At 35.0% G+C, this 18,236-nt stretch overlaps 2 protein-coding genes across 4 annotated transcripts; both read left to right on the top strand.

Annotated features, from left to right (window-relative positions):
• Positions 1-597: 597 nt before the first annotated feature.
• Positions 598-5,579, top strand: LOC145616679 (3-ketoacyl CoA thiolase 1, peroxisomal-like). The gene is made up of 14 exons (XM_081671442.1): positions 598-1,126; positions 2,157-2,233; positions 2,503-2,587; positions 2,671-2,797; positions 3,201-3,299; positions 3,421-3,488; positions 3,584-3,691; positions 3,783-3,860; positions 3,941-4,073; positions 4,161-4,257; positions 4,622-4,745; positions 4,833-4,941; positions 5,183-5,266; positions 5,393-5,579. Exons 1-14 carry the CDS (start codon positions 1,043-1,045, stop codon positions 5,470-5,472), a joined length of 1,353 nt encoding a protein of 450 aa, XP_081527568.1. The 5' UTR covers positions 598-1,042; the 3' UTR covers positions 5,473-5,579.
• A 6,463-nt stretch (positions 5,580-12,042) lies between these two features.
• Positions 12,043-17,613, top strand: LOC145624187 (uncharacterized). 3 transcript variants are annotated; one of them, XM_081677172.1, is made up of 4 exons: positions 12,043-12,161; positions 13,649-13,825; positions 16,077-17,247; positions 17,349-17,613. In XM_081677172.1, exon 3 carries the CDS (start codon positions 16,087-16,089, stop codon positions 17,227-17,229), a length of 1,143 nt encoding a protein of 380 aa, XP_081533298.1. In that variant the 5' UTR covers positions 12,043-12,161; positions 13,649-13,825; positions 16,077-16,086; the 3' UTR covers positions 17,230-17,247; positions 17,349-17,613. The 3 variants fall into 3 exon arrangements, with proteins under 3 accessions (XP_081533298.1, XP_081533299.1, XP_081533297.1); XM_081677173.1 differs by lacking the exon at positions 12,043-12,161 and adding an exon at positions 12,172-12,388 and having other exon boundaries at positions 13,696-13,825; XM_081677171.1 differs by lacking the exon at positions 12,043-12,161 and adding an exon at positions 12,172-12,388.
• Positions 17,614-18,236: the final 623 nt, after the last annotated feature.

Below are 18,236 nucleotides of genomic sequence, written 5' to 3'. Positions count from 1 at the left end.
ATGTTTGTATTGTAAAAAATGTTCCAAATGAAAGTTTGAACACACAATCTCAAGCTTTAACACAGTAACACTATATGCCTGACCATTAAGATATCTTAATGTAGTGAATGACAATATATTTAAAAATTAAATTAAGTTAAGAGAAATCGAGTCTTGAATTAAATGTATTATTGCAAATTTTACGCCACGTCGAAAAAGGGTGGCAATTCGGGTAAGATTTCGGGTCGATTTAGGGTTATGCTTAGAGACTACAAAAAAGAGTGCAAAACTTAATATTGTTATGAAATATGAAATTTGGGTGAAATCGGGTCGAATTTAGGTTGTTCGGGTTTGGGTTTCTCTCATTAACTTCGGGTTGGATTTGGGTCGGTTTATCAGGTCGGGTCAGGGATTGCCAGCCCTAACGTCGGGACATAACCCGGATCCAAATAGGCTAATACTAGTGATGCAATTAAAAAACAAACACCAACATGAAATTATTCAAAGTAAATCAAAAGTAAAAATTATTTTAAAAAGACCAAGAAAACCAAGTTTGTCCTTACCATTTATTACAAAATTAAATCACCTTCAATAACAAATTCATCAAGGCCCCAATTGGCCAATCCAAGAGCTTCATGTTCACATTCACCCAACTTTTCATCTGAGCAACAACATGAAATACAGTAAGATTGTCAACTTCAATAACAATTTCATTGGGTCTACGTCAATTTCCACTCTTTTTCTTGCACATCAATAGCTCAACACTTTCTTCTCAATTTCTTTGTAAACTTCGCCAAATTTCCCAATAATGAAAAATAAATCAACAAAAACTAGAAAAATGTGCTTGTAATCTCTCTCTCTTTACCCACCAAATTTCATATCTTTATTGGTGGGTCATTTAAATAATACAATTTTCATATCTTTATTATTGGTGGGTCAATTTAATAATAACCAATTTTCATTTTTGCCATGTTTATATATAATGGGTATTCAATAATCATACAATTACATAATTATCACATTTATATTAAGAATAAGAGAGAGAATTTAGAGAAATAGAGAGATGGAGAAGGCGATTAACAGGCAGAAAGTGCTTCTACAACACCTTAATCCCATTTCTCCAAAACCTCATGATTCTACTATTTCTGTAAGTGTTTATTTTAATTATGAATACATTTTGTGTTATCAATGTGTAGCGTAAATAGTTTTATGCACAACATTGAGATTATACACGCGAGAGCATGATACACCTTTTTTCGTGTTCTTCTTATTATACTTGCATGTTCTTTTAACCATCGTATTTATAAGTTTTGTTTTCATGGGCTTTATTGAATTGGTTGTTATTGGGTTATAAAGTTGAATTTTTTTTTGCTGTTTGTGCTGTTACTTACAGGAGAATTGGAAAAATGAAGTTATTTTTGCCATTAGTTTTAGAATGTCTGAATTTTGTTGTCACATTGTTCCGACTTCTCATAATTAACTACAGGAATGACATGATTTTACAAAATCTCTTTTTGTTACTCATTAATTTGATTAAGTATTGAAAGATTAAAAAGGCAATCATCAATCATTCCAGAGTACTATTGATTAGCATCTACTAGCTTAGCTGGTAAAATTGACAAAGTACTGTAAATCTCAACTAGCTTATTTGGTTAAAGTTTAGAAGCCGTACCCAAGACAAGAAATTGTATTTTGTCTGCGTCCAAAAAAAAAAAAAAAAAAAAAAAACAAAGTGGAGTACATGATTAGAGTTAAAGTTTATGTTGTTTTTAAACCATATTTTATTCTCATGATAGTTGTCATTTTGGTTGGACATTTGCATAACTGCATGAAACATTCTGTAGTTAATGACTTCAGGGATGTTGAAAGCTGCTAAACAAAAAAATTTGTCCAAATGTTTTTAAGTTTTTGTGAATTTGCTAATAAAAATTAGCATAGTTGATCTGAGTATGTTTTTAAAAGCTCCATGTACATTGCCAAACTTGTGATACTATGATTGAAACACGATAAAAAGTTGCCTATTTGATGGTAACAGGATGAACTTATTTTCTTAGTATAGGTTTGTGGTTTGTGTTTGATTTGATGTGTTTGCAATTTTGCATCAATCCCTCTATTGAGAACTTAAATTAACTTGATTACGTTTTGTTTTTACCTTGGGTGGATGATCTATGAACTAGCCTTTGGTTTGCTCTTCTGGAGATGGAGGGATGTATCCAGTAAATGCTGCTTTCGGAGATGATATAGTAATTGTTGCGTAAGTAAAACTATCATTGGTCTTGGTTGTTGGTGAAAAATGTATCACATTATTCACATATGTTGCCTGTTTATATAACTTAATGTTTTTGATGCATATATGATCATCTTTTTGTACGGGAATGTTGAATGGTGTAAGAACTTAAAATTTTCAGTTCTAGTGTAGGCTTTATTTTGCAGAACGCACCATTAGAAAAATTATGGCCGAAAGGTTGTCTATTTCTTTCTTCTGTTATTAGGAAGAAACTTACACTTTATGTCACTGAACAGTGCTTGTCGAACTGCAATCTGTAAAGCAAAACGTGGTGGTTTCAAGGACACACCTGCAGATGATCTACTCGCTCCTGTTCTAAAGGTATACTTATAATTATAGAAAACCTTGTTGAGATCAAATTTTGTGAAGGATTTCTGACCATAAGCTGTCAAAATTCACTACAGGGATTGATAGAGAAGACAAGAGTAAACCCAGATGAGGTAGGGGACATTGTGGTGGGTACAGTTTTGGCCCCAGGTTCTGAAAGAGCTATAGAATGCCGGATGGCAGCATTCTATGCTGGTTTTCCAGGTTAGTACTTTAAAATGCTTGCCTGCTGAGATGTTGTCTGTTTCTTTCTTCTGTTATTCATTTTCACTTTGATCAAACACTGCATTCCTTGCTCGCACCATAATCATCACTTTTTTCATCTCTACTTTATATTCTTTGTTCAGAGAAACCCCGATCTTCACTTTATAAACCTTATTAAGTTATTAACTAGAATTTCTTGTTTATGGGATTCTTGGGCTAAAAATGAGATGCTTAGTTACTGCTTTATATTAATACTGGCATACTACAACAACAACAAAGGCGTAATCCTAGAAGGATTTGGGGTCGGATAACATGAACCGTCATTTGAAACTATCTTTAATGAGAATTGTGATAAAGTTAACCATAGTTTTGGATTTTTAATACTCTTTAGTTTTTGTTACAGACACGGTGCCCATCAGAACTGTGAACAGGCAATGTTCGTCAGGTCTTCAAGCTGTTGCTGATGTTGCTGCCTGCATAAAGGCAGGATATTATGACATAGGTCAGTTTGAAACATTTAACCTTCTGTGGTATGGGACATCTACTTCGTTGTTGAATCCCATCCTGCCTTGATTAGATTGTAATCTTCTGCAGTATAATTTTTTTTTGTTATATGCCTACAGGAATAGGAGCTGGAGTGGAGTCAATGACAATTGATCGTGTTGACAGGCCTCGTCATATTAACCCAAAAGTACTGTTCGATATTAATTTTTTCGGCACTATAAGTAATTATGAAGCACAGCTGAATTTGCTAAGTATCAAAAGTCTTGGATATCTTTGTTACAGGTAGAAATATTTATGCAAGCAAGAGATTGCCTTCTTCCTATGGGTATAACCTCAGAGAATGTTGCACAAAGTTATGGTGTGACACGGCAAGAACAAGACCTGGCGGCTGTAAGTTCCATTCATGCATGCTTTAAGCTTGCCGCATCTTTAAAAGACACAAATATTAAGCTATTAATGTAACTTATTTTATGTGCCACAGGTGGAATCTCATAGACGAGCTGCAGCAGCTGCAGCATCTGGAAAATTCAAAGAAGAGATAGTTCCAGTTTCAACCAAGGTAGTATGTACCAGAGATGAAGCTTCTTTGTCTTTCAAGATGATGTGTGTAGTTGCTTATTTTTTTATTCCATTGTCTAGATTGTGGATCCAAAAACTGGGGAAGAAAAACATGTAACTATATCTCTTGATGATGGAATTCGGGCAAGCTCTAACATGGTAGATTTGGCAAAGCTGAAGCCTGCTTTTAAAAAGGATGGCACCTCAACAGCTGGTATGTGAGATTGGACCTTATGTAGGGGGTCAATTATGGATGAAGTAAATTGTGATTTTACCTGATTTGTTGTTGCCATTTTCTTAGGTAATTCTAGCCAGGTGAGTGATGGGGCTGGAGCAGTCCTCCTCATGAAGAGGAGTTTAGCAACAAAAAAAGGGCTTCCAATTCTTGGCGTATTTAGGTAAGTTCATTTCTAAACCGTCTATGGAAGCTAAACAAAAATGCACTGTTAGATGGAATGGCAGCAAAATTATAATAGTTATTGTAATTTTTCAATGCATACAAGTATTGCATTTTGTTGTGCAAAACTTGTAGTATCTGACTGCTGGTAATTTCTTGTAAATTATTCCCTTTGCATTGTCAACCCTTTCCATCTGAATTTCTTATTGCTAAAAGCTGAGCAAACGTACTACCTATGAAGTTGACAGAAGATATCCTTCTCATCATTTCACCCATGTAAACTAAATCAGAAACAACAATGTATCTTATTGGATGCATGTTTGAAATTTCTAGTTCCTGATTTTCAGTTCTATCCTGTGTTTTAGGAGCTTTGTTGCTGTTGGTGTGGATCCTGCTGTTATGGGGATTGGCCCAGCTTTTGCTATTCCTGCTGCTGTAAAATCTGCCGGGCTAAAGCTTAACGATATCAATCTATTTGAGATAAATGAGGTTAGCACTCTGAACAAGCTGCCTCATATTTTCAGTTGGTGACTTCAACACCATTTCTCAAATTTGTAACATCCATTTTCAATGCAGGCCTTTGCATCACAGTATGTTTACTGTTGTAAAAAGCTGAACCTCGATCCAGCAAAAGTTAATGTTAATGGAGGAGCAATAGCCCTTGGACATCCCTTGGGAGCTACAGGTATGCATTTTGGCTTTACTAGAGAAAATGCTTATTGAGTGAATTAGGCTTTGTTTGGGGAGGGGGGATTTATATCAGCAAAAATCAGTTATACATTGTAAAACCCGGTTATCAGCAGAAATCTAAATCTGATTTTAGTGTGTGAAATTAGTTTTAATCTGTTAAAATAAGGTAGACAAGAACAAGGCCTTGATGATTAGGTATATTGTTGTACTCAATTCCTACTTTGCTCTTTTTTTAGGTGCCCGGTGTGTAGCTACTTTACTTAATGAGATGAAACGCCGAGGAAGGGATTGCCGTTTTGGAGTCATTTCCATGTGCATAGGTCTCTCTCTCTCTCTCTCTCTCAACACTTCATGTGTGCAACCTAAAAGCTAATTTAATTTTGTAAAGTTGAAGCCACTAAAATAACCTCAAATTGTCTCTCATAAATTGTGTGCTGAACTTACAGGTAGTGGCATGGGTGCTGCAGCTGTTTTTGAAAGAGGTGATCATGTCGACGAATTAACTAACACCCGTGTTAATTACTAAATGTTTTAGTACGTAGCATAAGACCTTTATTTCTTACTCTGCCTTCCTTCAAAAGTTATGAACAATCTGCCTATTTCAGAGTAATAGAACTCGGCTAAGATTTTTTTTTTTTACATTATATTACTCAGATGAGTATATTTGTTAAATAAAGCTTAGTCCAAGTTTTTTCAAATATGTTAGAAATCTTGGCATCTTGCCTCTACTGGACTGGTATCTATACAGCAAAAACACCATCAATCCTGTATTAGAGGAGTTGCTATCAACAAAATACTCCATTCATTCTTCTAAATTAAAGTTATTACTTCCACCCGACACTTTTATTAAGAAGAATTAAGAATAATCATTCTTTTTTTTTTTAAACTGGAAAATACATGTTTCTCAACATGAAAATACTCCGTTTTTTTGCAACCGTTTGAATTAGGAATATGATTGATTTACGTTGGAACCATTGGAAATATAATGTTGTGTATAGTTTCTAGTACTCCCTCCGTCCCTTAATACAATGCCTCTTTCTCTTTTATTATGTGAGGAATAAAGGCTCAAAAGAGGGATTGTATTAAGGGACGGAGGGAATAGTAAGATAATGTCTATGTCATTATTTCAATCTGCTAACTGAGCATGAATTAATGATTACTCAACAAATAAAAATATATCATTATTGTTCTTAATAGCTGTTTGTAGTTTTGAGATTTACAAACAATATAAAAATCTATGTACCTTGTTTTGAACTATTCACCACCCAAACTCCTTTCCTAAAAATAAACTCCAATGCCTCTTTTCTTAGCAACACATAGGAAATTGGTTGTAGAGGGACGGGACAACAAAGGCTCGTGGATCCAAGGACACTACAAGATATAAGATCAAAGAGGGCGATTTAGATTTGTAGATCCAAATCTCGCCCATGATAACTTGTAGGGCAACAAAGACTTTATCACCCTCTTTGCATACTTTTTGTTGTTTATAATTTTTATTTCAAAGTATAAGTGTATAAATTACTTTGTGTTTTATTTATTAGTTGTATAACTTTAATTTAGGTTGATTTTAATAACTTCGATTGGAGTTTAAAATGCATTTTTTGACCCAAATATTACATTTATTACAAAAAATTAGGCAAAATATATTGTACCCGGATCCGTCCCAATGAATCAGGGTTGCATCCGGATCCTAGATTAAAAAAAGATCTGGATTCGGGTTTATCAGAAAACACAGGAAAAACAACTAATAGTATTTCTTATACTTTATCTAAGAAATCATAATTCAAATAAAACTAATTTTTATCGTTTTAATTTCTATACTAAAATATAAATGTACGAAATCATATTTCTTACAAGTTCGATTTCTTTGTGGTTTCTTATGATAAGAGACAAGAAACTATCCAATATGGTTTATTAGGCTTATTTAAAATGATTTTTTTAGTCATTTTTAATTTTGTAATAGTGAAAGAAAAAAAAGTAACAAACAAATTATATACAAATCAACTGATGATTTAAAAAAATAAAAAATAATACAACAAAATTGACATCAATGTTAGATCAATTTTACATCGTATCCATTGGATCATTAAAACATGAAATTGAAAGAAATTACTACTTATAATTATAAACAGCTCCAAAACTTATTGTTCATATTATTGAATGAAATTAGGCTGCCTCTTGTTAAGGGAGTAAATTCTTAAAGAAAGCACATAAAAGTGGTACCACAAAAAAACAACCATACATTAAAACATTTGCAAATTAAAATCAATATCTGTCATGCTTAAGCGGACGTACATTAGTACATACGAACGCATCATATGTCCTCTACATTACAATATGCAAGGTACACACATGCATGTTTTGAATCATTAAATTAAAATCCCATTATTTCAAAATACACACAACATTTCATAATAACATTGATTTTGTTACATGAAACCTAAGCTATTTAGGGTCATTTAATGGCGAGTAGTGTAGCTAGCTCGATCGATTAGCCACCCCTAGCGCACCTAGTAGCTTTTAAGCAACCACGAGTATAAGGGTTAGCCTGGCTATCAGTCAACCTGCCATTTGGATTAGCCTGGCACTCCACAGGTGGATTGGCTCTTTTACATGGATCCATATTAACGTAGTTTACTTTATCTGTCTCTAATTTTGAATTTGGAATTGATTGGCTATTTGTTAATAGCCCCATGCTGATAAATAAACATATATGCATCACGAATATTGGCTTCATTTTCTTTTTGTATTATTGAAATAAGAGAGTGAGATTTAAATAATAAGTTAGAATTTAATTAAGCTTAATCTTTTGAAAATAATGGAACCATTATTGTTATTTATAAGCATTATATATTAGTGCAATGAAAGATTGTAATAAGAGGTATATAAGTTGGTTGTTTTTAATCCATCAACGTGTTAGATGGTCAAACATTATTTAAATTTCTATTTTTAATTTATTGGTGCAAAAATGAAGGATTCTAAACTCGACATATTCGATACGAATCCATAGGATAAGAAAAATAATGATCCGTCAATCCTTAAAGTTGACAGCCTTTAGAATGAGATAGCATAAAATTAGAAAATTAACCCCTCACTAATTCTAGCTATATCAACTATCAATATTCAAGACATAATAAAATTTAATATATGTGTGTAAAGCCGTAATAGTATCATCGGTATGTTAGTCGTATTAGATATCATAATATTAGAGATATTGAGAGAATTTCTCCTACTATCAATAATATAATTATCAAATCTTTTTATCTTTGATATAATACAATCTTTTTAATTCTTAAAGAATCAGATAATATAATAAGTGATTTTATAAATATAATATCAAATAATATAACAAGTGATTACAATATATAATATCAATAAATCAATAAAAATAGGCAAATTTGTCAAAAAAAAAAAAAAAAAAAACCTTTTAAATGCACCATTTTGCAAAAAAAAAAAAAAAAAACTTTTAAAAACTTTATCGTATAAAAAATCCAAAGTTAAAAATTTTTTGTTCAAAGAAACCTACTACCACTAATTCACTTGATTAACCTCTAATATCTTCAAATTACTTTCTAACTCTCACTTAACAATTTAATAATTTAATTAATTTATAAATAAAAAAAAAAGTCACCACCACCACTCTAACCACCAACACAACAACCACCCTCCTCCCTTTCCCCCTCCCTTGGCAACAACTTCCACCATCAGCAATCCAACTCCACCGCAACGAAATCCTCCCCCTTCCCACCTCCTCTCCCGTTCCGCGCGCCATTGATAGATCTCAAAGCTCTATCAATGTCGTCATCTTCATTAATATCACAACTCCGTTATTCCCCTCATCAATTCTCCCCTTTCTCCTTACCTTCTCAATCAAACCCATTATCCCTCTTCCTCTGATAATCTCGATCCGGTTCTCAATTCTTAGGAACCTGTTGCAACAGGTTCCTAAAAATAGGAACCAGAACCTGTTGCAACAAGTTCCGGTTCCGGGTCCTAATATTTTTACAGGGTACCCTGCTACGCTCACCCCTAGTTTTTATATACGATAAAGCTTTTAAAAGGTTTTTTCCTCTTTTTTTTTTTTTTTTTTTTTTTTTTTTTTTTTTTTTTTTTTTTTGACCTTCTTTGACTATAATTAAAAAGGACAAATGTTTTTGCCCTTTTTGATTGTAACAAGCAGGCGACTATTTTGTTTGACCTCTATAACATCTGAAGAGCAACCGTTATTTTCGCCCTCTTAGATTTAAATCAAGTAGAGCAACTTAAACAAATCGCCCTCTTTGCCCAAAATGAAGAACGGCATTATACAATAAACTCGCCCTCATTGTCCTCTTTAAACTAAATTTGAAACAATGAACTTATCATAATTTAAGCCTGAAATTAATAAGCAATTAAAAGTATTACAATGTCTTGAAACCCAAATATATTTGGGTCCGCTAGAGAAGGTAAAAGTATCATGTTGTTTTCATTTTAGAATTATTCTACAGTATTGGATTCTACATTCTAGCTCAGCTCTTCCCTTCTTCCCGTCCTTGATCTTCACCTCAGCCTTATCGTCAAACTTCCCATTTGTACACCTAATGGTTATTAATACGTAGTACAAGGAGTTAATAAGTAAACAATTAAGAAAAAATAAAATAAAAATATGTGCATGAATTGATGAATTAAGTATCTATTTGCCTCTTTGACTTAGCTTGTCACACAACTTCATGTTGTAAATAAAGGAGTAGTCTATTACAAATAGTATAAAAAAATTAAGCAAGATCGAAAAATTGATCTCACAAAAGTAGGAAGAGTACGGTGTGCCGTGAAGCAAATTCACTGACTTGAAAACGAAATTCCGACGCAACTGGGGTGCTCAATTGTATTCGTCGGCACGTTCCCTAAGGTTAACACACCACTTCCACTCAAAGGCACTTTTGGGTGGAAGGTTGGAGCCAAGTAACTTATGCCCAATGTAGAGTATGTGTTTAGCTTGTGTTTGATATGTGTTTTTTTAAGTGTGTGTAACATAATAAAGACTTCTTCTATTTATAGAAAAACATAGAAGAAGAATCCCATCAAACGTCAAGGGAGATGAATAATCAAATTGATGGTAGTAATTAATCTCCTTTAACATTCTCATAAAAGGGGAGGGTTATAAGAGTTACACAAGAGAAAAACGTTGATAATTTATCACCTTAAACTTCTACTAAAATGAGGTGTTATGTGAGAATTATTCAATTGAAATTAAGAATGGGAAGTAACATCTTGAATTCCCTTTCTTTATTCTAACACTTCTAAAGACAAAGTCATCATTAGCTTGTGTATGTTGATGTAGTTGCATTTGAACTAGATGTGGCATTCGATTCATTGACTTCATGCTCATCATCACGCTGACTTTCAAGCTCTGCTTCAACCTCCTATATGAAAACAATTCAAGTGTGAAATGATATTACAACACGTGTAACCTATATATAGTACACACATTCGAGTTCTTAAGGTACAATATCTAAACATTAAGTTAATTAGGGAGCATAAGTTTGAAATTCAGATCGTGATGTTAGTATGTAAGCTCAATCCTACAAGAACGATAAAATTTCAGCTACTTTGACGAGAAGAAACATAGGCCAGAAGTTCAACTACAAGAAAAGATTAGAAAGCTAAACACATACAATGTACTACCTCCGGTCCAATTTACTCGCAACAAAGGAATATTTTATGTCTCGTAAATAATACCCCTTTGTTGCGAGTAAATTGGACTGGAGAATGTATGTAAGTTGGTTAAAGTCTTCCTTTGAAGCCTTGGATATGCATGCATCCAAGCAACTTAATGGTAAAAACTAAATAACTTGAAATACCTTTTGGCCGGGCTTTTGGAAACCTCTAACTCATCCTACACTTAATTAATAAAAGTTTGCCTAAATCAATAATTTGTTCAAAACTTAATGGGCTAGGGTTTTGTTAGAAAGAATAGTCTACATGTGATTGCTAGTTCAAACTAGGGATGACAATGGGGCAGGTCGGAGGATGGTACCTCCATACCAATACATGCCTAAAAATCTTATACCCATCCCCGCTCCATCACATGTGGTGGGTACAATATCCACATACTCACCCCGGCCCGTCGGGTACAAGAGAGGATCCATCCTCGCCCCACCACCCACTTAATTAGATATCCATACCCACCCCATACCCGCCCCATAACCATCCCAAATCCATTGTCATGATTTTGTATTGTATCATTTTAATGACAATTAAATCAAAATATGTTAAAAAAATTAGGACTCTTATCGTTTGGGCGGATTAGGCCTTTGGGGGGTTTAAAGTTACATAAAGTATAAAATCTTCTAAAGGTAATATGAGGCGGGTCTACTCTAAAATCTTCTAAAAGTAAAATGGGGCGGATCTACTCTTAAATCCTTACCGCTCCATCACCCATGGCGGGTACACATTTTGTACCCATCCCCGCCCCATCACCAGCTAGAGGTGATCATTGGGCGGGCCGAGCCGAAGCTAAAAAATTATGCCCACTTTTCGGGTCGGGCCAAGCTTCGGGCCAAAATTTTTGTGACCAAACCCACCCAAAATGGTCGGGCTTTTCGGGCCAATTTCGGGTCGGGCCTAAAAAATCAACTAAATATGTGTAAAAGTGTATTCCTAAACCCCCCCAAAAAAAATAATTTTTCGAGCCGGAAAAATATGCCCAAAACCCGCCCAAAATCGGGTCGGGCCGACGGGCCGGGCTAACCTTGATCACCTCTATCACCAGCCAAACCTCCCTCCATCCCCGCTCCAAGTGGAGCGGGGATGGTGCGGGCCTCCTAGTTAACCCGACCCACTGCCATCCTTAGTTCAAACCATAGCTTTCATGAAAAAGAATGAATTTAATTTCATTTGCCATTTAACATCAATACTCCTAAACTTATCGGTATTCGGTCAACCAATCAAAATTATTCATTAACTCGGTTCCTTGATTTCAACCAACTATAAGTCTATAACTCTATAAGTGACCTTAAGTGACATCATTAGACAACACCTCAATTAAAAAGCTATTTCAAACCCATAAAATTAACCTATAATTACATACACTCCAACCCAACAAAAAAACAAGTTCAATTCCCTAAATTTCAGACTAATCAGCACGAACCCAATCCGACCCCACTCATTTCACATGTGAGGTTAAATCCCATGCCTAGTCTTAATACCAAAGGCGGTTCGGAATTACACAACCAAGTAGGCTCTCGATAAAGTTTCTCTTTCTTTCTTTCTTTCTTTCTTTATTTTTTTGATGCTGTATAAATAATTTAATCAGAAAAAATTCTAACACGTTTGATTCAATTTTTCATCATCATCCTCTTATGTCGGCATTATTACGCCACTGAAATTCAACCCCATTTCTGATCGTTTAATCAACCCTTCAATCTATTTTCAGCCAAATCGAATAGAGATAACCGATTATTGTAAAAATCTTTAGCCTTTTTTCTTTAAATCTTGCAGTTTAATTCATGTTTTCTTCATTTCGTGATTAATTTGTTGTGGTTTTATACATCTGCTTGGTTTTTTATGCGGTTGAAACTTGAATTTGATCAATTTCGGAAAATGAACTTTGATTTATGTTTAGGAGATTAGGGTTAGGGTTAGGGTTTGGTGATTAATTTTAGTTGTTGGGCTAAATCTGTTATCATGTATTCAATTGTCTGATAAACAGTGTTTTTAGATGAATTTAATATTTTTTATTGCATGTTTCTACTGGAAGTTTGTTTGGGAAGAAGAATTTTCATGTTTAGGAAATTGGGTTTTCGTGTGAATTAAATTCGGAACAGAAATGTAGACAATTTTCTGATGGAGGACGATGTAGAACTCTTAATAGTATTGCTTGATTGGTATAGCCCTAAGATTAAAGCTGACTCTGGACCGAAATCGAGTTCATTTTTGATGAGGTTGAATTAGGATGCTCCAATTGTTACAAAAGATTTGGATAAAGTATGGGATCACACTTTTAGAGCATAGATTATGTGATATGGGAGCCCTGTAGTGCACTTTACATTGAGTCCAGGTTGGGCAATTGTCCTGACTCCTGAGTGCTATATTAAGGTTGAATCTGATGTATCCTGCATTAATTCGAGGTTGGGTAATTGGGATCACACTTTTAGAGCATATATTATGTAATTTGGGAGCCCTATAGTGCACTTTACATTGAGTCAAGGTTGGGCAATTGTCCTGACTCCTGAGTGCTATATTAAGGTTGAATCTGATGTATTCTGCATTAATTCGAGGTTGGGTAATTGTTCTGGTAGCTGTTTTAAATCTGAATCTAGTACATTTTGATAGATTATGTAATAATCTAGAGTATATTGTATTATAGGCTTACACATCATAGTGTATCATGTTAGAGTATATTGTATTATGTTATTACACATCATAGTGTACATAGTGAAGTGTGTTGTGTCTGTTTTTTTTCTTCTTGATTTTCTGTGGAAAGCATTTGATGTTCTGGTTACCAGTTCCTGCTTTTATTGTGTGGTCTCCTTTATCATTTTAAAATAGTTGTTGGAGATTCTTATTTCTATACGTAGTTTTAAATGTGTGGAATGTCATGCTTTGATTGTATGATTTCCTTCTTTGAAAATTTGATAGTTCGAATTCAATGCAGCCTGAAAATGTTCGTGAATTTGTTCTGCATTATTAACTATCAAGAGATCATTTGATTCACTGTCCAGGCACTCTTTCACCAAGACTTGTAGATTAAGCTTATAAATTTACACAGATTGGAGCGTTGCATGAGGGATTTCCTTTCTTTTACTTTGTGTTGCATACTGTAAGCGTGGCATTATCATTCACTGTCAAACATTCAGGAGCGTCCAGTTCAGAAAATTTCTTCTCAAATCCTTTATTTGGTAAGTGTCACTTGTGGTTAATTGTAATTTGTAACTGGGGTCAATGTGATTTACTTAATTGTAATTGCACATTCCCTTGCTTGAAGCCATTGCTTGTAAAATATATGATCTTTCATTTAGTTGCTAGTCTTTGTCATAAGTTTCTGTTTACTTTGAGACAATAGTCGACATCTTTAATTAAATTTTTTTGAAGTTGAATCTCTTCACTTTTTTGTTTTGATAAAAGATTTTATCTTTGCGGTGGTCATCTGCCTCTTTCTTTTTGGTTTGGTTGCAGCATGCAAACTTCTATGCTTGTCATCTATGTTACTGGTCTCAGGTTCAGGTACTTTTGTAGAACATTGTCACATGTCAAAGTGTTGGATTCTGTTTTTTTAAATAGAAAATTCTATGTTTTTGGTATAAATGCAATGTAATAGCTATGCATTTATTAGAATGTTGAGGATTTGGCATAGTTAATCTATGAAATGTAGTTTGTTAGCTGTACCAGTTAGGCAGTCAATTTTCTAGATTGTGCTGTCTATCTAATGAGGCATTGTCTACCTTCAATATGAAAAACCTTTTTTAGAAGAGGTTAGTGTAATAATTATTAAGGGAAAAAAAATGCATAAGTTAAGAGGTACTTGGAGAATTATTTTTGCCTTTTGGATTTCAAGTAACTACTAACTGGATTGCTGTAATTTTAGTACTGTCTGATGGAGTCCACTGTAAAATACAATTACTAGGAAAGGCTGATATGGGTATGACAGTAAAAAAAAAAATTTGTCGCTTCAGTGTTGGTGATTGCATAGGCTGCCCATTTTGATTGTAGAATATAATTAGCAGATCTGTGGATAGATTTGTGTGTGCATTGGGGACAGATGATCTTTAGTTTAGACTCTCTCTACTTCTTTGTGCTGATGTATTGATGTATTGCTGGGATGAACCCGTGTCAGCAATGTGTACATCATGCTCACCCTCTTTTGTACTCCAAGTGGACACAGTGCTTGTTCCTTTATCAATTTATCCTCCTTTTTCTAGACTTGTTGATTTGCCTGTTTGCTGTTTACATCTTCACTAGAGTCATTTGTGGATGCTTATACTAGCATCAAGGACCCAAGGTGATGGATGTGGGAAAGCTTAGGGTTGTAATATACGCTGTTACTTTTGACTTTTGAAGATGTTAAATTTTTACTTTAGCCTTTGATAGGAGCTTGGAAGCATAAAGGAAAGCTGGAACTCTTGTAGATCTTATATCTCTTAGGTTGTCTGACCTGTACTTTTAGAATGATAGTTGGGTATGTGCTAGCAGAAATTCTCTTGTAGACCTATATGCATTTACTTTGCCTGTTCAGTTGCAACTTATTCTTTCTGGGTTGATCTAGAGTATTCTGATTCCTGGGGAACTATATAGACCAAGGTAATGGCGAATATATTTTATTTTTCTTTCTAGTGTATGTGCTTTCTGTTATATAGTAATATAATGCTTGTGTATTCCTGAGGATATAATTGCCTGTTGGAAGGCTTTGTTAGGATTGTTCTTAGTTCAACAAGTACAAATTTTAGGAGACTGTGAAATTTGTGAGATTGGATTACCTCAATGAATTAAGCCTATCGTTTGATAGATCTTGTTTACGCTATCAAACTATTATTTTACTTAAGTTTACCTAGGATAGGGTGATGATGATTGTTATAGAGAATACGCTGAAAGGCTGATATTACACGTTCTATATGTGTGCTGCCAAGACTTCGAATTTTCTACCCATTTTGTTAGTCTACTAGGCTTTCTTACCACTTCACTTGATTTCTATTGAACCGAAACTATTTTTACCAATTACAACTGGTTTTACTGATTAATTTTTTTTTTAATGAATAAAATATACTTTACTGAATATTAATTTTGTAAGATGAATTAATCAAACTTGTTCTTAGGTAAAAGACTTTGTTATAGCTTTATAATCATATGTGCTGCTTTTACCCTGTTCTAGGTCGATGCTTGAGTGTCCCGGGTGTCTTTTTTTTTTTGGTGGGGTGTGGCCGTGTGGGGGGAGGGAGTATGAAAGATAAGTAGATGAGTGTTTTGGGTTTTACATACTTGCAGTCCGAAAGACTTGTCATGTACATCGTTGCTCTTACTGGTTCTGATATCCAAAAATTTGAAGTGCCAGGATATCTTCCACAATCCAATAAATTATTTATATCTTCCCTAAGAAGTTCTTTGATTGTCTTAACTTTGGAAAGATCTCTAATATGTTCTTATGAGATACTTCAGTGCATACAAGATGGCCGGTAAGAAAAGAAGCATGTCCTTGGATGCAGATGTGTGTGATGTGCAAAAGGAATGGGATGCAGCATTGTGCCCCATCTGCATGGAACATCCTCATAATGCAGTTCTTCTTTTGTGCACCTCACATGCAAAAGGCTGTAGATCTTATGTCTGTGATACAAGTTACAGGCATTCAAATTGCCTGGATCGGTATAGGAAACTCAAGACAGACTCCAACACCAATTCACCAGATACCTCACTTGATCCTACAACCCTCCAGGATTCAAGCCTGGTTTCTGACCCTCAATTAACCCCATTGTTTGGAAATGAGTTACCTGTGCCTCATAGTGTCCACAACAGAGGCAATAGAGTCACGTCAACTAGAAGGTCCAGTGATTCTGCTGATTATGATATTGAACAAGAGGCTATAGGAAGACAAAATTTCGAATCTTTGAGGGATAGGTTGGAACATGATGAACTGGCAAAAAAGTCAAATTTAAAATGCCCTCTATGTAGGGGAGATGTATTAGGGGTGACAGTGGTAGAAGAGGCTCGTAATCATTTAAATTTGAAGTCTCGGAGCTGTACTCGAGAATCATGCACATTTGTAGGTAACTATCGTGAGTTGCGCAGGCACGCAAGGCGTGATCATCCCAGAGTTCGACCTGCTGAAATAGATCCATCAAGACAGCGAGCTTGGAGACACTTGGAGCATCAGAGAGAACATGATGACATTGTTAGTGCTATCCGATCAGCTATGCCAGGGGCTGTTGTTCTCGGTGATTATGTGATAGATTACAATGATAGAGATAGGCCACCAGTTGAAAGGGAGAGGACATCATCAGATGCTAGTGGGCGGTTGTTTACTACCTTGTTTTTCTTCCAGATGCTTGGATCTATGCAATCCTTGGCAGGACCAAGGAGTCGTTCTCGGCCATGGACAAGGCATAGACGCTCTTCAGGGGGTTCATCCCGGCAAAGGTACCTTTGGGGGGAGAATCTTCTGGGCCTACAAGATGAAGATGGTGATGGTGATGATAGCTTTACAGATGATGATGAGATGAATGTGTTTGCGGATGAGGCGGAGCCAGGCACTTCATCCGCTCCAAGACAGCGACGTCGTTTAACCCAATCAGGGTTTAGGAGAGACCGCTTATGAAATACTGATCTTGAATGGGTAATGAGATATGGGGGAACTTCTCTTACAATTTACTGTGCTTAATACTTCTTTGCTATATCTTGATAATGTGTATACAAATCAATTTTTGTTATGCGCAGAACCTTCATCTACCAGCATAATGATAACTGGTCATTAGTCAGAAGGGCAGCAGTCTCAAGCGATTTGCTCTGAAGGTAGCATCATGTTCGCAGTTGGAGATTGCCAGGTTCAAATTAGCTCTGCTGTGTGTAGCTCTTCATTTCTTCATGTTTTAGTGGCCTGTCAAATTTAGTGAGCTTAATTTAAGCTTGCTGTTGTAAATTTAGGTTTCTCAGGTCAGGAACATTTCAAATTTCAATTTGAATCACCCATGTATAGTTTGCATATTTACATTTTAGAAAACTGCCATCTTCTTTTCCAAGAAAAATCTCTTTATCTTTCAACAATTCATGCATATTCTTTCGTGGTCCGACTTGCTACGCAAATGGAATGTGCTTGATCACAATGCTTTCTAGATGACTGTGGACTCATATAAGCTGTAGTTGTTGATGAGCCAATTATGTGTTACACTTTTACTAACCTATCGTACATAGACCCTCCATCCGTGTTACTAGGTCAAGACCTCATCGGCCACTTGCAATCATTATTGTGGCAATCATTTAGATTTAGGGGATTGTTAATTATATATTCCCTTTCTAGTTTGTCATATTATATGAGGTCATGTCTTACTTTATTTTAACAAGGTAATCACTTGCTTTTGGACTATATATGACACTTTAATAAGATAAGGGCCTGTTCTGATTGACTGGACTGAACTGATTGGAGTTGAATAGAACTGAACTGAATATTTTATGAGAGAAGAAAATTAAGAACTTATTGAACTTATTGGAGCTGAACTGAACTGAACTGAAAATAATCTGAGAAGAACATGCCCTAAGCCACTAATGAAGTGTTACGGAGTAAGAGCACCAATTTTCAACCACGTCAACTTAAATTAACTGAATTCG

This window comes from Chenopodium album, chromosome 3, assembly GCF_948465745.1.
Source record: "Chenopodium album chromosome 3, dcCheAlbu1.1, whole genome shotgun sequence".
Lineage (NCBI taxonomy): Eukaryota > Viridiplantae > Streptophyta > Magnoliopsida > Caryophyllales > Amaranthaceae > Chenopodium > Chenopodium album.
Note: the sequence above shows the minus strand (reverse complement) of the source record. Positions and strands in the feature narration are given on the sequence as shown.